This window comes from Homarus americanus, unplaced genomic scaffold, assembly GCF_018991925.1.
Source record: "Homarus americanus isolate GMGI-L3 unplaced genomic scaffold, GMGI_Hamer_2.0 scaffold32929, whole genome shotgun sequence".
Taxonomy (NCBI): domain Eukaryota; kingdom Metazoa; phylum Arthropoda; class Malacostraca; order Decapoda; family Nephropidae; genus Homarus; species Homarus americanus.
In genome coordinates, this window is record NW_024737097.1 from 9,881,617 (window position 1) to 9,907,882 (window position 26,266).

General features: G+C 39.2%; 1 protein-coding gene across 1 annotated transcript in view; it reads left to right on the forward strand.

Moving 5' to 3' along the window:
- Nucleotides 1-8,710: 8,710 nt before the first annotated feature.
- LOC121873199 (RING finger protein 121-like) overlaps nt 8,711-26,266 on the forward strand; it is a 63,081-nt gene continuing 45,525 nt past the window's right edge. The window contains 1 exon segment of the mRNA XM_042376552.1: nt 8,711-9,083. Coding sequence (XP_042232486.1) covers nt 8,952-9,083 — 132 coding nt within the window. The 5' untranslated portion in view covers nt 8,711-8,951.

The following is a 26,266-nucleotide window of genomic DNA, read 5'->3' on the forward strand; positions in this document are numbered from 1 at the left end:
GTCAAAATTACTGCTGCTTGGAAAAGAAAAATTATCAGAACACCAGGTCCACAAAAATTATATTACTAAATTAAGCTTCTGCATAACAATGCAGTAGTGTAATTCCTTTGCATGCATACTTCGGTACCACGGAAAATTTCAAATAAGGCTTTCTGAAAAAAAAAAAATGTACTAATAACAAATTGAATTCAATAAGCTAAATACTTCACATACTGCAAATGCTCTTATACAGCCATCAATGATCTTCACCCCTGAAAAATTCAGAAAAAAATCACTTTAGTTCTCTTGTAACTCAGTCTTAAGCTATGATAATAATAATAATAATAATAATAATAATAATAATAATAATAATAATAATAATAATAATAATAATAATAATTGTGAGGGAACGGTGATGGTAATTATAATAAGAATGGTAATATTAATAATAATGGCAAATACTCGCATGACATACGTAGGTACACAACTCCATCTATTGATCAAAACCCATAATAGCCAGTCAGTAGGCCAATTGTAGAGCAAGGCTGGAATGTTGAGCCAATCAGGGGTCATAAGTGCCCATAGGTGCTCTTGACTTCCCGATCGTCCCACAAAGGTCACCCTCAGCTGGCAAGTTTTTGCCAGCATGGGGAGTCGACATAAACGTCCCAGAAGAGGCTCTCTCATGGACGCAGACATCTCTGATACTGATGCCATTACCAACTCGCCTGGTCATACTGAATCCAACACCCTTCAAGAGTCAGACCCCAGTGATTATGACAGTGACGGTAATGTTTCTATGGGAAACACTAGCCTGAGTGGAAACACCAATGCCAGGGACCCTATCACCCTGCCCTCTGCCAACCAGCCAAGTAAGCTGAATCTGCACTTCCCCAAGGACTCACTGAAAACCGTAGAGGAACGCTGTAATTGGATGATGAAATACTGCAGACAACACGGTCTCAACATTCAATTCTGACAAGGTAAGAACCAGAACTTTATCAAGAGACAGACTCCTGAGTTCTATGAAACACTTAGTACTGTTGAGTTTGCCGGGGTTGTCCAGGTGCCCCCAGTAGACGCTGATGAATGTTCCCCAATACGCCGACATCGAAGATACTTGTGACTTTAATTCTAGTATACTCAGTATACTTCAACATTACCGGGGAACACAAGCTGCCCAACCACTGTGGAGGCCCACCCAATCCTCCCTCCACATTATGCAGAACCCTATCATCCTGGGCCTGCTTTTTTGTGTTATCTGTTCTCATTGGGGTCACACCTTCACTGCCTGCTGCCGACGTGATCGTCCCAGATGTCGCTTCTGTTCACGTAACCATAACTCCGCCGCCTGTGCCCAGAAAATCAAAGACCACCTTAATAGGGGTGGTGTGGGCTATGTAGTTGATCCCAGGTGTTGTAACTGTGGCGGCCAGCACAATGCTGACTCACGGCAATGCCCCAATCGCCCGTCTGTCCCAGGGAAAAGCCTCCCCGAAGGCCGCGTCTACCACAACGCCCCCCCCAGTCTACCGGGCCGCCTCCCTCTGCGTCCCCCTCTGTCTCCAGCAACGCCTTCTTCAACAACACCTGCCCCTGCCTGGCCTCACCTGGCTGCAACACAGCAGTCCCGGCCGTCTCCTAACTCAACTACTACTGGGCCTCCTCCCCAGTCTCTACTCTGACGCTGTCAGGCCTTGTGCTCCCACCGGTGCCCCCCCACAACCCCCCTCCAGTGACATGACACAGATCATATCCCTCTTCCAAGAATTTACCAACCGTATTGAAAAACTCTTCGTTACACTCTGTACCACCATCTCCGACCTACTCTTGCCCTCTGTTGCCACCCAGTCACTCCTCTCTTCTGGTTTGACACAAGCTGGTAGTCCCCCTGTGAGCCCCCCCTGCTCACGGCCTACTCCACCGCCGGCGGCCTTCACTACTGGTGTAGCGCCTACCGGGCCTGCCCTGGTGTGTCCTGCTGCCCCCGAGCGAAGTCCTGCCTCATCTTCACGACACGTGGTGCCTCAACCTGTCCACCCACCGCAAGCCGCGCCCGCTCCTGTGTCTGTGCTGTCTCCACCAGGGCTACCTATTGGACCTGAGGACACCACCCCCGGCTACCCGTACCCCACCGGCATGTCGATGCACACGCCATCACAATCACACTAAAAGGTATGTCCCTCAATATTGTCAATGCCTATGTGCCTCCCTCCACCCCTACTGTACCTGTCCCACCACACCATATCACCTCCACCCCCACTGTACTTCGCCACGCCTAGTACATACATTGGCAACTGTAAGGGCGGAAACGATCTTCCTGCTAGTTACCGCTGCTAATTCTCTCGTTTCCTGGCGCGACCCCCACTTGGGGGGTTGGACGGAGGTGAGGAGGTTCGCTGCTACCAGTGTCACGGGCAGGTTCACCCCAGCCTCCATACAGTCACTATCTAGCTACCCCGCTGTTCGTCAAATTCTGGCTGTGATCTCATCATAGGTCCTGGACTCGTGGGCTGTTTTCCCAGACCTTCACCTATCGACTGTCAATTCTCTGGTCATCTACCACTACCGCATACCACGACCGTCAGTTCATCTCCTCCGTCTGTGCAATCCGTGCTGCTGTCGTTCGAGTGTGGAGTTGAATGGACGCTTCCCTACCCTGAGTGTGGATCACCGTGTTCCAGAACCTTCCCCCAATGCCACTGCCGTAGGAAATATCTGTTCATTGTTTGATTCTTCTGTTGTTGATTCCTTTAATTGCTGACTCCCTTTTATTGTTTGATTCTATCAGTTGTTGACTCCCATTAATTGTTTGATTCCATTAATTGTTTGATTCTATTAATTGCTGACTCCCATTAATTGTTTGCTTCCTTTAATTGTTTGCTTCCTTTAATTGTTTGCTTCCATTAATTGTTTGACTCCATTAACTGTTGACTGCCTTAATTGTTTGACTCCGTAATTGGTATTTGATGTTTGTTGAGTGGTGTCAGAGTTTTGTGTTATATTTTTTATAGTAAAGAGATGTCAATCTCAAACTGTTGTTTGTTATTCCTCAGAAAACCATGGTCCTTGACTTTCCTTTATTAAGATCCTGATTGGTCTGGTAAGGGATTTCTATCCCTAAGTCCCAGGCGTTTACAGCAACCCTGAGCCTGGCTGCATTGTTTGTAAACTTTGTGGTCAACCCGACTCTCACACCCTCTCTCACTACATCCTCACTTGCCCTATGACCTCCTCCTACAGGTCCCCAGCCGTTACCAACACCTCTTCCTTCCCTGACCAGATATCCCTCCTACTAGTGACAGGCCTGGCACTTGACATTATTTGGGACCTGCCACGCTTTGCCATAAACAGATAAATTGTGCCGGGAATTTTCCCCCCACACATTCATCAGTCTGTCACTTTATGTAACTTGCTGACAAAACCCATGACCCTTCAGGGTTTTACGCCCTTAATGCATGAGTCATAAAGGCAAGCATGAACTACGCATGCTTCCCAGATGGGCGCTGTAAGCGCTTCACCTTGCACAGGATGTAAGTGGGTGCCCAATAAACTAGCCCCCTCGGAGCAATCTAAAAAAAATCTAAATCTGTAGAGAAAATTGGTGATGGTGTTGTTTGGGTTGTTTGCTTGTATCTTGTCAAAGTGTTGGGTTACTCAACCCGGAGCAGAGGTGAGGGGCGCTGGGAGGGTGAGGGGAGTAGTCACAGGACTTCCTTCCCTCAGCCAGAGTGCATCGGTAAGAAAATTCTTGCTTATATTGTCTGTTATGCTCTGTTGTAATTTTCTTATTGTTTTGTTGGTTTAAGGTTCATTATTATGTTCAATATGTCGGGTGTTATTAATATTGCATAAATTGTAGTGAAATATTACTGTACATGTTGTTTAGGAAGACTCGACACACTTCAAGGGCCGGGCGTGTGAGATGTCATGGTCAGTGTTCGACAGTCGTTGTCCTCAGGGGACAGATATGACCTGACTTATCCAGTCTTGGGGACTCCCGGAGGCCAGCAGACCAGAGTTAACCGGATCCCAGTTCAGGGGCGACTTTAGTTTAACCCCATCCCTTGTGTATGCTATTCAGGGGAGCTGGACCTCCTCTGTACTCGGTCGACCTCGCGCTTCCATACACCACTGCTGAGAGACTCGTCGGCAGAGCTGTTGTATGGTACTTGATCTTCAGGTGTCAGCAGATCATCATACTCCCCTAGTAACTTAATTATAATATTACTCTTTTCTATTTTTGTGTGTATATTATTGTAAATTTATTAATTTTTTCTGGACAAATTTTCCTTTAGCACCTGAGAATAGATTAGTCTACCATCAAAGAGCATATTTGGCCTTTGCTATAATAATTATAAATAAAAGAGTTGAAATATACATTAGTAATATATCTATTGTTCAGTCGGCTGGTGAATAGTGAAGATTCAACTAGGCTTACTCGGTTGGTTCTGTTGTAAAACAGATTTTGGGACATTTTCTAAACGACCCTTTATTTTGTCAAGGTTTTACCAACTAAAGATACCATTTTGGTTTTTTCCATAAAACGAGACACTATTTTCGAGAGATGTTTCTTATCAAATCCACTAAATCACCTATTAAATTTTGGCCTGTGGGATATTATTCGGAATCTTCATCCCGAACTGTGGCTTGTACTCTTGTTGAGGTCACTTTTCAGCAATTAACTGGGCTTAGGTAATGCAAGGTGTTTCCTGAAAAATAATAATCAGGGCTGCTCATAAATGAAGTATTTTAACACTGATTAATCGTACAGACAAATCTCGTCACGCTGTCTCTCGTGATTGCCTAGAAATTGCGCTCGTTATATAGTTTTGCCTAAGGTTGGGTTGGGTTAATTTAAGTTTCTCGAGAATCGGTCAATTCTCTCCTGTCGTGAGAGAACGTGAAGATATTTGTCTGTACGATTAGCCTCCACGTTATTTTAATCAGGGCCCTTAATTTTGATGAACTGCATCCCTATTAAGAGGTGGTGGGTTTTGGAAGTTCTACAATTATTGCATATATCCCCCTTCCCCCCCCCAAAAAAAAAATGCGGAGTACCCTTTCCCATATAACTCGGCCACAGAGTGAATAAGAATTCTGCATGTAGATTAAAAGGTTACATAATCTTCAATATCTTGAAGGTTACCGAGTTGGGTATGTATATTGTTACTGCAAGCAGTAATGAGTAGTGTTGCCGCAAACAGTAATGAGGAGGATGACACATAAACAAACATTATGTTAGGCTGTAAGTCATGTCATGTTTATTGGGTGTGCCTGCCCGCATACAGTATATACTATATAGAATATTGAGATGGTGGAGATGGAGAGACCCAGAGGAGGTTGAGGTGTGGGAGGCAGTAAGGGGAGCCTGTTTGTGTATAGACGCCTGACCCAGCAAATTTGGCCAGCCAGGGCTGGGCATGCAACGCCGGGCAGGGACTGGCACTGTAGGTATCCTCATCATAGAGGCGACACCTAACCTGTTTTCTTTTGAGACTTTCAACACGAAAGTTTTACTAGTACTTAAGTTTACACAGGTAGACTGTGTCCATTGCATCGGTTATCATTGTGACAACATAGAAATATGGCAAATTAAGTACTCATTATAAGTGTTGAGATTAGACTAATTACATAGCTATGATTATTATGTGAATATATATTGGATTAAACCTTTATGTATAATTGCCTATGTATGATTTATCTGAAATACTAAAATGAATTGTATTCAACAGGTTTGACTGAATTACAGTATAACGTTCGAGTTTAACGTGAAGCATGTGTGAGTGTGTGTAACATCACTAAAACATTTTATGGGCCAATCACTCATGGTGCAGCCCCCCTCCGCTCATCCGATGGTAACTCCCTTATTAAAGACGAGGAAGGCATCTTTCTGCGCTGGAAAAAGCACTACTATTCGCTGCTGAACCGAAACATCGACGTGGACGTCCTGACTACCCATCATTTCCCTCAGTATCCAGAGATGACCCACCTCGGCAATCCTCCATCCCTGGATGAGGTAGCTACTGCCATCATACAGGTGAAAAATAACAAAGCCTCAGGGCCCGATGGAATCCCAGCCGAGGTGTATAAAGCAGGAGTACCTCTGCTTACCAGCCGTTTTCACTCTCTCTGAGAGAATGTATGGGAAAATGAGGAAATCCCCCCAAGCTCTTAAAGACTCCTCCATTGTCAATATTTATAAAAACAAGGGAGACTGGTCAGACTGTGGCAAAGACCGCGGGATCTTGCTGCTGTCCGGAGCTGGCAAGATTATCGCCTGAATCCTCCTAAACAGACTTCTTCCTGAGGCTGAAAACTTCCTCCCAGAATCTTAATGTGGTTTTAGACCATCACGTGGCATCACTGACATGATCTTTGCTGCCCGCCAGATACAGGAAAAGTGCAGAGAACAGTGTCATGACCTGTACATGGCCTTCATCAACCTAAACAAGGCCTTCGACTCGGTCAACAGGAAAACCCTCTGGTGGACCCTCAGCCATTTTGGCTATTTACCAAAATTCATGGCCATTGTGAGGCAACTCCACGATGGCATGAATGGTAGTGTCCTTCACAATGGCACCCAGTCTGAGTTCTTCCCTCAACCAAGCGGGGGTAATATAAGGATGTGTACTAGCACCAACTCTCTCTCCCATTTTCTTGACTGCCTTCCTTGCTCGTGCCAGTGCCAATTTAGCCGGTGGGGTGGACATCGAGTACCGGATGAAGGATCTTTTCAACATAAGACGACTCCAGGCAGGAACAAAGGTGTCAGCAGCTTCTATTACTTAACTTCAGTATGCAGACGACCTTACCCTTGTAGCTCACACTGAACGCGACCTACAGGAGATCCTGGACACCTATGCAGATACGTATGCACACTTTGGCCTGCCCCTGGTTCACCCACACCTCCACCATCCATCCATCTTAACGGTATTACCCTCTCTGATGTTACCCACTTTCGGTATCTTGGCTTCCACCTGTCCACCACTGTGGACATCACTGAAGAGATTCAACATCGGATAAGATGTGCATCTCAAGCCTTTGACAGACTCCGTACCTGTGTCTTCAGCTGTAGGGAACTGAAATTATCAACAAAGTTCCACATATATCGAGCTGTGGTCCTCCCCACCCTGCTATATGGCAGCGAGACATGGGTCGCATACAGGATGCACCTCAAGGCATTTGAAAACTTTCACCAACATAATCTACGTTCCATCCTCCGAGTTCGCTGGGAAGACAAGAGAACAAATGCCAGTGTTCTCACTGACACCAACTGTAGGAGCATCGAGGTTACCATTATCCATGAACAACTACGTTGGACTGGCCATGTTATCCGCATGGACGACAGTAGACTGACAAAGCAGCTACTTTACAGTCACCTAACGAATAATAAATGCAACGCTGGCGGGCAACTGAAAAGGTATAAGGATAGTCTTAAGACAAACCTGTGAAAGTGCCAAATCGACCCCCTCACTTGGGAGTCGATTACTCCACACTGTAACGCTTGGAGGAGCACCTAATAAGGTGTCAACACTTACGAGCTAGCCCGGTTGCCGCCGCTCCTCCCTCACTAGATGTAGCCCTCTACATATGCAACATCTGTGAACGACTCTGCCGGTCCCGTATCGGCTTCTCTAGTCACCTTAGAACTCTCCAATGAAGGTGACATCCTTATTAACTCATATAATTTTATCATAGCTGAATGATCGCCATACTCGATTCCGTGTGACAGCAACGTAGTAGTAATATCTATCAATGTCTCTCTGTTTCACGCTCTCTCTCTCTATCTTTTTCTGTCTGATTTTCTTAACCGAGTTTTGTCCATGTTTTTTTTCAACAAAATGAATGGATCACCTGAAGAATCATCGCCCCAGCTTATTTCACCTAACGATTAAACCACCCTAAAACTATTTTGGGAGGATGAGGTTAGGTTAGGATATGTTAGGTTAGATTTAGGTTATGATAGAATAGGTTTAGGTTAGGTTAAGTTAGGTTAGGGTCGTTTAATCGTTCGGTGAAATAAGCTGGGGCGATGATTCTTCAGGTGATCCAAATGAATAAACATGTACGGTATTAAAATTTAAGCTCTCTCTCTCTCTCTCTCTTACGACAGAGTTCAATCTCTTATAATTTTTAATGTTGGACTCGTGTAACACTAACCTTGTTATGCACCTAAAAACCTTCGTTGTTGAAATACAGTAATAACATTATAACAATAACTCTCACGCTCCCTTACCTGCTCTATTTCGATATCCATCTAGATAAATTATGACTGAGAATCTCTGTCCCTTACGATCTCAGTGTCTCCTATATTTTTCTTCTTCTGTATATGTTAAACTGTTTCACACATTTTTCTCAATTTCCAAGTAGAGATCCCTAATAGGAATAAACAACATCATGACTTTGTCGCAACGTGTTTACCATTGTTCATATGCAATACCCGAATTATTTAGGCACAGAAAATTGTATACCTACAAATTGTCTATATACGGACTGACCTGTATGCCTGCATTTTTATACCGGCATTGGCTTTCTACACAGTGAACCTATTGTAAATTTGTATTGCGATTTTACTGAATATATATCTATCTATCTATCTACATGCAATTTATTGAGTTAGTCCGAGTTTCTTTCCGTACATCTTTCCTCTACAATATGGCAATCTACTTGTATGGCGATTTTACTGAATCTCTCTCTCTCTCTCTTTGAAAATGTATCAAGTTAAATTTGCCTTACTGATTACCCTTTGTATATTGGCACCGCACAATACATTGGACATTGAATACCTACAATATCCATGTATAGTTGTACACTGTAAACCTGCATGACAAACCGTTTATAAACTTGTATGACGTTTTTGATAAATACTTGCAGTAGCTATCTATCTACGAATATTTAATGAGTTAGTCCTTCGAGTTTCTATCCGCATTCATTTCTGTCCGCAGTGTGTCTCCGTGACTTCATACTACATGTGCGGTCAGCTGTCACCCACAACAAAAATGGCCGGCGTGGAGCATCACCACGGTCACCAACACCTGCCAAGAGGTCATATTCCCAATCCCTTGGACGAAAAGTTACTTAGAATCATCAGAGAAAACCTCGTAAGTATTCAAAGATCTGGATTTTATAAGCTGTTTGGATATATTTTAATGAGTTATGGCCGTAATGAGATGTTCCTCGAATCCGTGTATGTTTACGGATCTCCTTATGGTAGTACATTAAGTGAAGTTTTAACTATGGAGAAGTATTTTATGTTCGTGGGATATATTCCCGGGTAACTGATTTTCTTATTGATAGATACCCTTTCTAATATTATGGTCGGGATATTGTAAATGGATGACTGGTTAGCACATCAAGTAATACTGTATTGGCCTGGGATTTACTGGTATTATTGCGTTTACACACCGTTCATTCCTACCACTAATCTATTATCATATTCGAATAAGACGTCTAATTATAGATAATTTTCATCTATTACATTACCGGCGGAAATGTATAATAACGGAGATAGCATATCCAAAATTTTCTCTATTTTCTTCCATTAATCTTCCTCCATTATCGCCTGCCTTACCTCCAACACTGCGTGTCTCCTTCATAAATCATCACGCGCATGCGTTCCCGTACACGTCACGCAGCCAATCAAAAGCGCTTTTGCTTTTGGAACCAATTAAAATGATTTTGGGTTTAATTCGCAGTATATTTGGCCCAATCTAATTCGAGTTTTATTTTGGTTCTCATATTTTGAAATTCAAGTTCAGTTCCGACCATGGAAGTCTGCGATGGGTGTCACTTAAAGTATATGGAGCTGATTGCCAGTTTTTGGAAAAAAAAAACGTTGAAACTATAGCAATTTTTCGATCGCATGGTATTCTTCCAACCTCAGTAAAGTGTACTAAGAGCAAGACAATGAAAATATTGCAAAGACCAACATATGTGGCGTTGGGTAAGAATCCCAGAATGCAACGACGAACAAGAACCAGGACGATAGGGTAAGAAATAGGTGATTCCCTCATATGGTGAGAGTCAGTTAGGTTAGGTTAGTTTTTTTGTTTTTCTAGTGTTTTTGGTGTATTTTGCCTTGATTTTTTTTTTTTGAAAACGTCCAACGAAAAAAAATTGATAAAAAAACCCGGCTAATTTCTGCCAGAAATGAAGGTCATATTCGGTCTAAACACCCACAAATACACTAGAAAAATATACTTTTGATTTTCTAACAGAACGGTGTGACAATGCAAATTTACCGATTTACTGGTTTACAGACCGACAGTCGCTGAATAGTAACTTATCCTTTTAAGAAAGTTTAACAGATTGGGAATTTAGTAAAAGTATTAGATTTTTAGAGCATCTTACTCACTAAGAACTTTAAGTACATTTGGTAAGTACCCAAGTCAGTAGCAGCTTTTCTTCGTGGGTGTGCCTGTCGGAGTCACCTGAAACTGGACTTTTCTATTAGATTGATAGACAATAATTAAAAATCATAATTGACGTTCACATTGTTGCAGTGTTTACATGGACAGTTCTGGTATACAAACAATAGTAAACTGTAAATCAATTTGAATTAAGGATAACCTTTAAAAGTTAAGATAATTGCATGTAATAAATTTCCTTAAAAATTATGGCATTACAATAGTGTGTGTGTTTAAGTCTCCAGGTCTTCAAGGAAATTCATTATAAGACCTAAATGGAAATAAGTTTTTAACATCTTTCTTAGGGTCCGACTAATTACCCAAATGTACCTTAATCGATGAAACACGAAGTCACAAAAATTGGTAAACTTAACTGAGTTAAAGAAAAACAATGATGGTCTTGTATGAAACTGACTGCCAATCACTTTTTTCATTTGGTGTCACAATTGAAACTTAATTTAATCTGAGTTAATAGATCGAGTGCAAGTACCTAACCTTAGCTAACACAACTCAGGTTAAATTAAGTTTACCAATTTTTTTTTACTTTATGACACCAAATAATAATCGAGAAATGATTCACAGCCCGATTTACGCTTGTAGGACCATCATTTGACTTCATTACTACTACATTTGGGTACATTTGGGTAATTACTCGTTCCCTCGGTACAAGCACCATCTATTAACTCAGTTTAAATTAGTTTTCCAATTATTTGTGACTTTGTGACACCAAATACTAGTTTGTGAAGTGGTTGGCAGTCCGATTTATTCATGTAGGACCATTATTTGACTTCATTGCGGTTACATTTGGGTAATTAGTCGGACCGTCTTTTCTTAGGGCTATCCTTTGTTGATTTAACTTAACTGTTTACAGTACCATTATTTATTTTCCTTCACTGTCCATGTACAGTCTGGGTCCAAAAGTCTTGAACACTTGACAGTATTTGGCGTGTAAGTACCCGAAGATCTAAGGTATTAAGGAGAGTTTTATCCCATTTTGTGGTTCGGGCATAATGTGATGACAAGTAGTGTTATTAGTATATCCCAATCATATATGTATAACTCAGAAGTAGATGCCAGATATTGCTAAGTGTTCAAGAACTTTTGACCCCGACTGTACATAGTGAAGCAAATACAAACTTGTGTGATATAGTAATTTAATAAATATCTCAGATACCTTACCTATCAATCTTAAGGTATTCATCTCAGTCCTCTTCATGTTATTGTACTAAAGTACAGTATGCCCCACAAACTGCACTGCCTCTCAAGGTAGCTACATATCATAGGATGCAGAAAGGATTGTGATAATATCTCATTACTGTATGTTTTTAGTGTAATAAGACTTGGATTTCAAAAGCAAACTTTTATTGTGGTGTAAATGTTGAGAATTGGCTTGTTATTAATTTATTGGATGGAATAAATTGTTGCTTTCAACTGAGTCATGTTGGTATGTGTGAGTGTTTTATCAGGGTTGGTTGTAGATTTGTTTTGTAAACTTTATATGCCTAGGGCTATAAGAGGGAAAAATAATTCAAGAAGAATGGATTGGTGAGGGAATATAAAGACTTAACTTCATAAGGATAATTGGCCGGGGTTAAGTGTTGGGTTGCCAATTTAATCAGTGTTACCTTTTGACGGTCATTATAGATAAGGTTTTAATAATTCATAGGCTGCAGATTTTTGGGAGGAAAAGGAGGAGTGTTAACTTAAAATAAAATAAAGTTGGAAGTGTCTTAAAAAAGTGTCTTCTTACGTCAACAACACATCCTTAAACGATTTACGATGACTGACATAATTTGCCAGCCAAGCCAAAAAATTATATAAAGTTGTTACCGGTAGTTTTGATAAAGCTGGTTCGAATCTTCTGCATTTTTTTTGGACAAGACAGCAATGCTAAACAGGATACAGTATAGGAATATTGAAGTCATACTAAAAGATCCCGCCTGAAAAAGTAAAGAGGTGACCCTGTCCTTAACCTTTACCAAATTATTAATACTACTCAGAGAAACTTTCACTTACAGCTATTTTGAAAATTATATGTTAAAAGTCAAGGAGACAGAGACCGCTCCATTTCTGTGTATATTTTAATGGAATATTTACTGATGTGTGTTTGTGTCACTGGAAAGACTGTAAATCCAGTGGTGAAGCAAGAAAAAAAAAGAGTTAAATCTTAGGAACAGTAGCTATACAGTACAGTAATTTTAGCCCTTAAATGGTGGCAAGGATTCTCATCTTCACCCACAAGCAATTTTTTCAACCATTTTAGAGGTGAGGCCAGAGGGTGGTTTGGTTTATTGTTCACATGTATTTATTCCATAAGTATTGGTGAACTACCGTGCTGTTATTGACTCTATAAATACCTATGATATATATTCTTTTTCATTTGTCAGTAGAAGTAACAAATCAGGGTGACATACCATAACACTTGATTGTCTCAGAAAAAGTGTTGGATGTGACAATCAAGAACTATTAGATATGACATTGCACTGCCTTTGTATCCATACGTCCGCGGTGTGTTCTGTTTGGTAATTATTGACAACTTACCTGCCGCTGATTTTCGTAGAAAACGATCATAAAAATGCCGCAATTTCTTTGTTTTGTTGTGAACACTGTCATAGTTTGTGCAAATGTGTAAAAAAATAGTTATTCCTAAATTAAACCTAACCTAACCTTAGTTGATAAGAAAAACAAGTGGCAGAAGCATTGTTAGAAGACCTCACCATTTAACCAACCAAACAAACAAACCTACCTAACTCCACCTAACTTCCTAGTCGCTCCTGTTCCCCGGTATATTAAACAAAAAGAGCTTACTATGATAGTGTAATTTAATTTTTTTAATGTGAGAGCTTCCACCCATAATGAATGGCTCAAGCATACACTGAGCATCAGTGTCGTATCCGGCCCTCAATGAGATGACACCGCCACATTGCTGCTGAGAAGACGAAGTAGTGCACGCCTTGGGGCCTAATTATCTACCAAACAAAGCATTTGCACAAGAAATGATTATTATATCAGGAAGAAAATAAACAAAAACAAATAATGAGTCGTATGGTCAGTCGTCGGTATTAACCTTGTCTTCATATTGTAAAAGGTGATTACTCCATTGTTTGAATAAAATTTAAGAAGTGATTTTCATACTGCTTCACTTCTGAATGTTGTATCACAAAACAAGCTTAAGAGGGTTTATACCAAATGCATTGGTACTGGTACAGTACAATGCTGTTAAATAGCTGTACAGTATTGTAGATTATTACGTTTACAGGCATTTCTTTTATTTAAGTAACAATCAAGACATTTTGTTATTGTTTTATATAACCCAAAGTAAAGATGGTGTAATATCAGTGGCAGATCTGTGCGGGGCATCCCTTTTGGAAAATACTTTTAAGTTTTTAGTATTTTAAAATGTATTAATTACACGAGTGAAAGTAATCAACATATTGCAAGAGTAGTTCTGATTATTTTACATATTTTACAAAGAGTTGCTTTCCAAAGTTGGGTGCAGGATGAAAATATTGTTAGAAAAGTACTATATAGTACTTTACAGTCGGCATCCACTTAATGTATGTGATGCATTCCTGATAACCTATCTGTTAAACAGATGTACAGTCGGCCAAAAAAAGGATCTTCACCTATGGTCTGATGGCCACTTTGTTTGCCAGCCAGTCGCATCTTTTAACTCTTTGGACAATTTGTGACTTTCTGGACTAATTACCATGGCTTCCAAAGGTAAGACAACTTCAAAAAGAAGTCAGAAGAGGGCCAGAAAGGAGTTTAGCTTGAAGGACAAGCAAGAGTTATATAGTATATTATACTGCAGGTTAGTAATTGAAATGATTAAAAAGTGTTTATTTTAGCCACTCGTGGGTAGATCTAAACTATTTCATGTTAATCCAGACTCAATCCAGATTAACAAAAATTAGTCCAGATAAAGCAGAAAATCAGAGAAAAAAGAGTGGATTAAGAGGGTTTTATTGTAGAAATATCATGTATTACATGTACAGTATTCCTTTAAAACTCGCTGGGGTTAAGTAAATTGGATGCTGTGAGAAAGCAAAATCCGCGAGGTTTTCATGCCACTCCCAGGAGTGTGCAAAATACATTATATGCACGTGTACTACACCATTATGTATGCATAGGACAATATATTAAATATGAAATAACATAAATAAACATAAACATGAAATAACACTGAATGGACATTAGGTCCACTCAGTGGTAGTTAGTTGTGGTAGTGACAATGCAAAGACAATACCTCTGAAATGCCAGATGATCTGGTGCTCAGGATGTAAACAATCCCTGTGCTGGACAGTTCCTATTGAACATGCCTGCAACCGATAAGTATTTGTATTGTGTATACAGGGCTGCCTCACTTAACGCAAAGGTTACGGGCTTGAAACTGCTAGAATATCGAAATTGTGAATAGCGGACCAATTTCTCCCATAAGAAATAATGTAAATAGGGGTGATACGGGCATCGCGGTGGTCATTGGCCGGCCAGATTTTAACACTTGTTTTACTCAATACATATAGAACATAAAATAAATAAAGAAACAAGGGCATAATATCAAATAAACATCAATAACAAACACTTTTGAGTTTATTAGGCGTGTATGTTTACAAGTACAGTATACTTTACATGTTTGAGTGTTTAAATGTTTGTGTGTGTAGGTGTGTGAGGTAAGTTTTAAAAGTAGACTGTTAATTTTCCTTTGATGTGCTGTGTTGCTTGCTTTCTGAAGTTGGCATTAGGGGAGAGGAGGCTGGGGTCATCAGCGACCTCACTCTCATCGTCACTGCCAGGTCAGTCAGCCACCTCACTCTCATCGTCACTGCCAGAGTCGTCAGCCACCTCACTCTCATCGTTACTGCCAGGGTCGTCACTGCCAGGTCGTCAACCACCTCACTCATTATCGCTGTCAATTTGCACCGAAAGCTGTTGTTCTCCACTGGTTGAAGGCTGTTGTTCACTGTAATGTATTACAGTGGAAAGTGGGATAAAATCGTGACGAAAACAATGACTTTCTCTTTCTTTCGTTCAAAAGATGTTACCGTAATCGCTTTTTGAATGGTTTTCAGTAAAAAAAACTGTTGTATTACAATAATATTCCCTCCTAATTGACTTGAATACATAAATGAATGGAATTATACAATATTTTTGTTGAAACTACCCGAGTTTCAGTGTAAAGTGTCGTAATAATAAATGGTAAACAATTTGCCTTTGGCACTCTGTGTTTCAAGCACGGCGAGCCTCAGTTTATAGGACGTAGAGTGTTTTTACTGAAGGCTTTGTTGTTCCATTACCCTCAAAAACTTGGGTCGACCTATAAACGAGGAATATCATATATTAACGATTTCTGGGTCCAAAAATCAGGGTCGACCTATAAACGAGGTAGAATTATAGACGAGTATATACGGTACATTAATTGAGACTGGGATGTTCTTGAGATTTGTACAGTGGAAGGACCATTTTCCTATCTTTGTATTCAAAGGTGCACTTTATAATTCCCCAATCTCGATTTACTTTCCTCATTGCTGCCCCCACTTGTTGCACCGCCTTTAGTGAATAATCTATCACAATGCAAAATATTTCTCCTTTTTGACAGTATCCAGGAATTTGCTATTAACAGAATAGTTGTGCCTAGGGTTGTTGTATCTTATGCATAGGGTCTTGCATTTTTTTAATGTTAAAATGCATTTGCTAGTCTTGGGACCATTTGAACAGCTTATTCAGGGCTTTCTGCATTGTTGCAACATCATCTTGACTTACTACCTCTTCCCAAATATCTTCGTGTCAACCGCAAACTTGAAAATGTGGCTTGGTGTATTTTCGTCTATGCCATTTATGTTGGTCACAAACAAGATGGGTACAAGGATAGAGCCTTGTGGTATTCCACAAAGTACCTTTTTTCCAAACTGTACAGTACTTATTAATTTCATAAATGACAGTAACTATAGTTACAAATACAATTATACTACAAGTAAAGAAATTTCATAAATGTTTAATAAAAGACATGAAACTAGAGGCACAGCACAGTACCATAAGAACATAAGAAGGGAGGAAACTGCAGCGGGCCTATTGGCCCATACTGGGCAGCCCCATTTACACCCAACCTATGTTTGAAGCTATCCAGCATATTCGAGTTAATGATGATGTTTGGTAACTTGTTCCACTCATCCACTACTCTATTTCCAAACTAATGTTTACCTATCTCCCGCCTAAATCTAAATTTGTCTAATTTAAAGCCATTGTTACGAGTTTGCTCCTGGTTGGATAGTTTGAGTACCTTTCTTATATCACCTTTGTTTCGCTCTGACTTCTATTTTACACCTATATCATATCGCCCCTCACTCTACGTCTCTCGAGGGAGTGCAAATTAAGACGCTTTAACCTGTCTGTATTGTACTCAAGGTTCTTAATGCCCGGGATTATTCTTGTCATTCTCCTCTGAATTCTTTCTAGGGATTCTATATCCATTCTGTAGTACGGTGACCAGAACTGAACTGCGCAATCCAAGTGAGGTCTAACAAGCGCAAGATATAGTTTTAGGACAACATCTCTCGTCTTGTAACTAACACTCCTTTGTATGAACCCAAGTACTTTATTAGCCTTGTTTCGAGCAAATACACATTGTTTACTTGGCTTAAGATTCCTACTTATCATTACTCCTAAATGTTTCTCACAGTCAGATTTCTCTATAACATCGTTGTTCATCTAGTATCTGGTTTCTCTGTTTACATCTCCTAGACTAAGTACTTTACATTTGTCCACATTGAATTTCATCTGCCATTTTTCAGACCATTTAAAAATTTGTTTAGATCTTCCTGTAGTTATGGGGCTGTCCTCGTCAGATTTAAACGTCCCATTTTAGTGTCATCAGCAAATTTACTTATGTTGCTGTCTACGCCGATATCTATGTCATTTATGTGCAGTAGTCCCTCGGTTAACGAGCACAATTCATTCCAGAAGGTTGCTCGTTAACCGAAACCATTGTTTCAATGGGTTTTTGGGTAATTGGTTCCAGCTCACCGAAAATTGCCTAAAATCAGCAAAAAAGGTAGTAAAGTACACTTACTTTGAGGTGTGTATGTAGAAGGCTCCTGGATGATGATGGGATTTAGAATGGGGGTGGAGGAGAAGGGAGAAGAGAAGGCATTGGGGTGGAAGAGAAGTCACCCCATGGCACCATTTCACCCATAAAATTTTAGTTCTTTTGGTGTAATTCAAGATTATTTTCTTTAAATCAACACTGCACTGCATTATATATTGTCAATATGTAAAATAAATTTCAAATTGACCAATAATTTGCTTGGATATACAGTAAAAAGCGTTTAGTTGAAGAAAGTCTCAAGCAAGATTAACATCCACTGAAAAGACAGAGAGACTGATGTCTGTATGGTGTGTTGACAGGTTGTTTGGCGTGCAAAAAACTACCTTCCTATACTTCAATTATTTTCAATAATTGTTAAAATGACTAAAAAAATTAATATTAAACTTTTAAAATTATTGAATAGTACAAACTTCTTGATATTTACTAAAATAGTAAGGAATTTAAGCCCTAGAATCGATTACTGTATTGGCGGACTAATACTACAGCTGGTGGACCGCCAAATGCGAAAACATGTGGAGGGGTGCTCGTTAAAAACTCGTTAATCAAGGGATTGCTCGTTAACCGAAGTTAAGAATCTTATGGAAGGTAATTCATTAACCGAAATCTTGTTAACTGAGGGATCACTGTATATAATAAATAATAATGGTCCAGGTACTGAGCCTTGGGGTATTCCACTAGTGACATTACTCCAATCGGATTTAGTGCCGTTAATGTTCACTCGCTGTTTCCTGTCCTGTAACCACGCACTAATCCATTTTAGAATGTCTCCTCTAATGCCATGAGCCTCCACTTTTCTTATTAGTCTTTCGTGTGGGACTCTGCCAAAGACTTTACTAAAGTCAAGATATACCACATCATAGTCGTGCCCCTCGTCCACTGATTCAAAAACAGCTGAAAAGAATGTTAATAGATTAGTTTGACATGAATGCCTGCTTGTGCAGCCATGTTGGGAATCATTGATCAACTTGTGCTTCTCCAGGTGATTTCGAATTGAGTTTGAAATTATTGCTTCCAGTAATTTGCCTACAATTGATGTTAAGCTGATTGGACGGTAGTTAGAGAATAGTGGTCCCTTCTTGAAACTCGGTATTACATTCGCTATTCTCCAGGATTCTGGTACTACACCTGTTTTTAAGGATAGGTTAAACAAATTTGCTAAGGGCATATTAAGCTCTTCCTTACATTCCATTAATACTCTGGCAAATATCTCATTGGGACCTGGTGAATTATTAGGCTTTAGTTTGTCTATTTGTTTACTAACATCGTTACTAGTCACTACTATCTCACTTAATCTATTTTCTTCACTATCTCTATACAGCTGCTCCCCGACTTATGACGGGCTTAGGGACCGACATCCAGGTCGTAAGTCGAAATGGTCGTAAGTCAGAAATGCTTAAACAATACATAGAAAATCTAAAATGGGTGTCTCTTTTTCTTCTCAGCACCACAAAACACTCACTTTTAAGCTTGCCAGCCATTTTAAAGTGAATTACAGATGAAAATTTTGTCTGTGTACTGACTTTGGGACTCAAAAATACATAATTTGACCAAATTTTGGTATCACTGAGGCAGGTCGTAAGTGTGGGTTGGTCGTAAGTCGAGTAGGTCGTACCTGTATATAGTCGGTGCCTCGGGTATCATTTTAAAATTTTCGGTGGTGAAAACTGTTGAAAAACATTTATTCAGATTACAGTAGAAGTCCAAAAATCCGGACTACTTGGGGATTGGGTCGGTCTGGATTTTCGGATTTTCCGGATTCTCAGGCAGTACTTTTAAAATTCAAATTTAAGGAGGAATAAAGAAGAGATGAACAGGTACATTTTGATAGTTTATTCATTAGCAAATATAGCATGCTTCATTTATCAAAACGAGCAGTTTGAAAGAAAAAGCTGTGATTTCTAGAATTTTATTCTTTGCCTTTTTTATATGATAAATTGTAGACTTTCCAATGCCATATGTTTCCATTAGAACAGTATTGCTCACACCACTTTCTAGTTTCTTAATTATTTCAAGTTTGTCACTCAATTTCAACGTGTTCTTCTTTCTCTTCACACAACGAAGTTTATCTACTTTAGGAGCCATTATTAGGGGTTTGTACAGTACTCTGTAAATGGAAACAATAGGACTCAAATTTACGTACGTTGTCACAGTTTGATTGCTCGTTTTAAAGTGGCGACCGCGAGGTCGCTTGTTGTTGCTGTGCAGCTGTGGCGCTAACGCATGCGCACATACACACAAAAGCCAGCTAAATTATATACAGTTGTACCCCACTTAACGCGGTCAATAGAACCCAGAGGGTCCCGTGTTAAGTGAAATCCGCGTTAAGTGAACAACAGAACATATGGGATTAATTCCAATAGAAACCGGCCCGACCCCCAAACTCCACTTTTTGAAGACACATAACTATGTTGTAGTAAAAATAACATCTTAATTTTATGATGGTACATGCACACAATTAATACTTAAGAGAAATACAGTCGCCAAGTTAATGTCCATTCAAATAATGGACTCAACTCCCTCCCCCTCTCACACTACACTGCCGGCTCTTCCCTCTCTGAGAAATTTTTGGGGGGAAACCACTAAATTTTAATAAATAATACCTCAAACTAAAGTTAGGATAATACAATTGACATTGCTGGATTCCTTGTAAGACCAGGAATATTTTGAATATAAATGTCATATATTTTGCACAAAAGATAACATAGTTACTCAGAAAATTTTTGTATCTAAAATTTGTATGTCTAATGCAAAATATATGATGTTTATATTCAAAATGATCACCAAAATTATAAGAATTGCAGCAATGTAAATTATATTCTGGCCGGGTAATTTGTATGAATTTTATGAGCTAAAACAAATATCTTCAGTTAATAAAAAAAAATAATCTTCACGACACTATCTGTCAATCAAAGTACCCCACCTTGCCTCCCCCCTCCCTCTCCCAACCGCATGGTCAGTCCCAACCCTCCCCCCCACCCCCCACCAATCATCCCTTCAAGAGAAGAGTGGGTGAAAAATTTAGATTTTAACATTTTGTATTAAATAATACCTCAGATTAAAGTTAGGATAATATAATTGACATTGCTGGATTCCTTGTAAGACCAGGAATATTTTGAATATAAACGTCATATATTTTGCACAAAAGATAACATTCTTACTCAGATTAAACATTTTATCTAAAAATTTTATGTCTAATGCAAAATATATGATGTTTATATTCAAAATGATCATCAAATTATAAGAATTCCAGCAATGTAAATTATATTCTGACCGGGTAATTTGTATGAATTTTATGAGCTAAAACAAATATCTTCAGTTTAATAAAAAAAATAAATATTCTTCACAGGGTAACAGATGGTCGGTCGGTCCCTCCCTCCCCCCACCCCCCACCAACCGTCCCAAGGAGATGTGTGGGAAAACCAGAATACTTAACTTTTTTGTAATAAATAATACCTCAAACTAAAGTTAGGATAATATAATTGACATTGCTGGATTCCTTGCAAGACCAGGAATATTTTGAATATAAATGTCATATATTTTGCACAAAAGATAACATAGTTACCCAGAGAAAAAATGTTATCTAAAATTTGTATGTCTAATGCAAAATATATGATGTTTATATTCAAAATGATCACCAAATTATAAGAATTCCAGCAATGTAAATTATATTCTGGCCTGGTAATTTGTATGAATTTTATGAGCTAAAACAGGCAGTCAGGCAGGGTGGAGGGTGGGGCAAATCTAAAAATAGCGTCTCGAGCCGGACACTCACCGCGTATATGATGAAAAAATCCGTGTTAAGTGAAAGTTCAGCTCTGGCGAGGCACCGCGTATATGATAAAACGCGTTAAGTGAAACCGCGTTAGGCGGGGTAATACTGTATACAGTATATAAAAAAAAAGTTTGTTTTCGAAAAGTCCGGATTCTCGGGTGGTCTGGATTTCTGGCATCCGGATTTTTGGACTTTTACTGTATTGCTTATTTCTCCGTCGTTATTAGTTAGCTCGCTGGTATCTGACTATATTGGTTCAATCTTTTCTCGTGTTTTATTTTGATATATTTGAAAGAATCCCCTGGGGTTTAACTTCGCCTCCCTTGCTACCTTCAGTTCATTATTCCTCTTTGCTTTTCTTATCTCTGTCTTAACTCTACTGGCCAATACCTTATAATAATCTCGGAGGTAAACTTCGCCACGATTTATTCTTCTACCTATAGCCTTCCTTTGTCTATTAATATTCTTTAGATAATTATTCATATTGATTTAGGGTCATTGTTGTTTGATCAGAATTTTCTGTATGGTATATTCTGCCTTTGTGCATTAAGTAACTCACTACAGTCATGCGCCGGTTAACGTACGACCGAACAACGTCCGATCGCATGTACGTCCGTGCCCCCCCACCCCCAAAAAAAAAAGTGACGCCTGCTGGACCACCACTCCACGACCCCCTGACGGAGACACGATGATCCTCCCCATACTGGTCAGATATTATGTGTTAAAGGAATATAGGCTTTTCTAAGCATTTGCCTCCAGGTGAAATGTTAACCTACATCTATTGAGGATAAAATCTTTCACCTACAAATTGACAATAACACATTTGCTGTAATCAGTCATATCTAGTTGCCTCAACAATTGCAAGTTGCAATTGGGGTTGCAATTTCAAATTCTGTGGCATTACTAAAAATAGTAAAGTTTCTGGTGCACTCTAAGATTAAGAGAGAAAACGGAGGACTCAGGCGTTCTGATGTGAGAGAAAACGGACTTGTATGACAGGGGACCAAATAAAATAAGCATAGCTACATGTTTTGTGGACTACAGTATTAAGCGTACCCTTTTCATCACTTTGTAATAAACCTAGCCATGCCTATGTGTGGTTATGATATTTACCATAACATTATATATATATTTAGTGAGTATAAATGGTCTTAAAATGGGATACTTGGGGTTGGGTCTTGAGTGCCTGGAACCAATTAGAATAAATCCCATAGGTTCTGTACTTTCGTTATCCGCGGGGTCCCAATTAGGCATGATAACCAAGGGATGACTGTATATACTTGTGACACTGGCCAGTTGCTTCTGGTGTTATGATACAGGGGTACCAAGTGACAGCACTAGGATCCCGCTTCCTCTATCAAGGAATAAACAATTAAAACTTAAATTGAAAAAAAAAAACATTCAAATAAATTACTATCTTACAAGAATCCCTCCAATGTAAGTTATATTCACCCAGGTCATTTGGGTGGAAAATTATGAGAAGAGCTTAGTCACTCTTAAGTAATGATAAATAAAGATGCAGGCAGGCCTTCAGCGCCAACTGTCAAATCTTATATCAAATAAATAAACAAACAAACGCCAGACATTCTGTTACCTCACCTCCCGCCCCCCTCTTCCCACCACCCTCGTGTTCAAGATAAAAGATTGGTAATTTCTTTGTTTATTTTATATAATATCTCCGACTAAAGTTACGATAATATAATTTGCATTGCTGAAATCCTTGCAAGACAGAGATTAATTTGAATATAAACATCATATATTTTGCTCAAGATATAAAAAATGTAGTACATTAGTGAACAATACTGTAGTACATTTTATAAAAAGTTTTTCAACTGTATTTTTGGGTAGATTTACATAAATTTCTTCATTTATTTTCACTATTTACATTCACATGCCATACTAAAATAAACGTAAAATAAATTAGTGCAAAACTGGACTGCACATGTACTAATTTTATTACGGCACTAAAATTGTTGTCTAGTGCGAATTACAACATGTTTATATTCAAATAAATCAGTATCTTACAAGAATCCCAGCTATGTTAAATATATTTCTAGGTCATATCACTGGCATTTTAAAATGAGAGAAGCTTAGTAGGACTGTTAAATAAACACACAGAGACCTTCACCTCAAACTTATCACCTCAACCCCCAACACCTCGCTGGGTGGCGGAGCCGTCAGTCCCCCCAGTTTTTATCTTATATAATATCTCAGACTAAAGTTAGGAGATTATAATTTGCATTGCTGGAATCCTTTCAAGACAGTCAATAATTTGAATATAAACATCATATATTTTGCTCAAGAGATAAAAATTGTTGTACATTAGTGTACAGTGCTGTACTACATTTTATAAAAAAGTTTTTCATCTGTATTTTTGGGTAGATTTACATAGATTTCTTAGTGCAAAGCTGGAGTGCACATGTACTAATTTGATTACGGTACTAAAATTGTTTTGTCTAGTGCAAATTATAGCATGTTTATATTCAAATTAATCAGTAGTATGTTATAAGAATCCCAGCTATGTTAATTATATTCACCCAGGTCATTTCATTGGCTTTTTATAAGAGAGAAGCTTAGTCACCTAAGAACTGATAAATATACACGGGTTAGACCTGGGCCTGTGCCAACTGTCAAACGTACTACCTCCCCTCCCCCCTCCCACCCTCTCTCTCCCCCATCTGCTGGCGTTGCTGGAATCCTTGTAAAACAGTGAATAATTTTAATATAAACGTCATATATTTTGCACAAGAGATAAAAATTAATCACCTGTATCACATTACAGTAGTGATTTAAGAGTAAAAGTGTATATGTACGTTTATAGTATTCCACATACACGTAAGTATAAATAAAAAGCTTGTGATGATCGGACAACGTCCATTTCGGTTAACGTCACGTTTCCAAGAACGTATCTAGGACGTTAACCCGCGCATGACTGTATTTAAATTATTGTGAAACTCGTCAACCTCAGATCTCGTTGTCAGGTCATCTTCAACCGTCATATTTTGTGAGGATATCGTTGTCAGGTCTCCAGGTAAAGTGAGGTCGCCCTCTGTGGGTACATTGTGTGAGGTCATGTAATCCATCCCCAAACGTGATACAGTAGAAGTCCAAAAATCCGGACTGCTTGGGGATTGGGTCGGTCCGGATTTTCCGGATTCTCAGGCAGTACTTTTAAAATTAAAATTTAAGGAGGAATAAAGAAGAGATGAACAGGTACATTTTGATAGTTTATTCATTAGCAAATATAGCATGCTTCATTTATCAAAACGAGCAGTTTTAATGAAAAAGCTGTGAATTCTAGAATTTTATTCTTTGCCTTTTTGATATCATAAATTGTAGACTTTCCAATGTTGTATTTTCCATTAGAACAGTATTGCTCACACCACTTTCTAGTTTCTTAATTACAGTCAACCCTCACTTTACGCGGTCCCACATTCCGCGTTTCCACGTTTACGCGGTGCCCTACTGGAACCCAGGATGCTCACATTCCGCGGTGCGTGTACCCCTTTACGTGGAGAGCGGCTGGCGAGCCGCGCCATTTTTGGATCCAAACCTCCCGCCATCCGCCATGTTGTGTAAGCGGCGCGAACATGGTGCGCACAAGGTCGCCCAGTCATCAAAACATTACCAGTTCTTCACCCGCCACCCACCACAGCCGGCCCAAGTCAGTGATAGTGATAATTATGGTGAGGATATGGACTTATATGGACTTTGGGGAGTTTGACAAAGAGGCCCTGCAAGCCTCTGTGGTGGATAGTGATACAATTGATACAAGTGACACAGGTGAGGGCCAATAATCTGCCCTCTGCCTCGGAACCAACCGCCCATCCCCGTGTGCCCAGCCATTTTTTCTACTAATGTAAGTGTTAAAAACCTAATATTATTGATATTTCTCTTAATTATTAATTGTGTGTGCATACCATCATAAAGTTAAGATAATATTTTTACTACAACATAGTTGTGTGTCGTCAAAAAGTGGAGTTTGGGGATCGGCCCGGACTCCATTTCAATTAATCCCATATGTTATGTTATTCACTTTACGCGTTTCTCACTTTACGCGGGACCCTCCGGGTTACATTAACCGCGTAAAGTGAGGGTTAACTGTATTTCAAGTTTGTCACTCAATTTCAACGTGTTCTTCTTTCTCTTCACACAACGAAGTTTATCTACTTTAGGAGCCATTATTATGGGCTTGTACAGTAATCTGTAAATGGAAAGAGTAAGACTCAAAATATTGTTCTATTCATACTGTGCTTGATATAATGCATTCATGGAAATGTAATATTTTTGCTAAAATGACGTACGTATTACAGTGGAAAGTGGGATCAAATCGTGACGAAAACAATGACTTTCGCTTTCTTTCGTTCAAAAGATGTTACCGTAATCACTTTTCGAATGGTTTAGTTAAAAAACTGTTGTACTGTATTACAATAATATTCTATCCTAATTGACTTGAATAAATACTACGATACCATATTTCTGAATATTTTCATTAAAATCCATCAAAATCATTTTCTTTGTCATCGTCTGCAGCACCAAACAGCTTCTCCCAGTCCTCTCCTTGAACAGGGCTAGAGGGTACGTGTTTTTCGAATCGTTTTCAGTTAAAAAACTATTACATCACACGTATATTTTACCTAAACTGCGCCTGAATGAATATATTCTCGGAAATAAATAGTAGTTTTGCTGAAACGTGATGTATTTCAATGTAAAATAGGATAAAATACATGTCGAAAACAAAAGACTTTACCTAAGCTTCCGATGTTCTTGAGATGTTACTCGTTTTTTTAATAGTTTTCGGTTAAAATTCTGTTATATTACAATGATATTCTATTCATACTGTGCTTGATATAATACATTCACGGAAATGTAATATTTTTGCTGAAATGACGTACGTATTACAGTGGAAAGTGGGATAAAATCGTGACGAAAACAATGACTTTCGCTTTCTTTCGTTCAAAAGATGTTACCGTAATCACTTTTCGAATGGTTTAGTTAAAA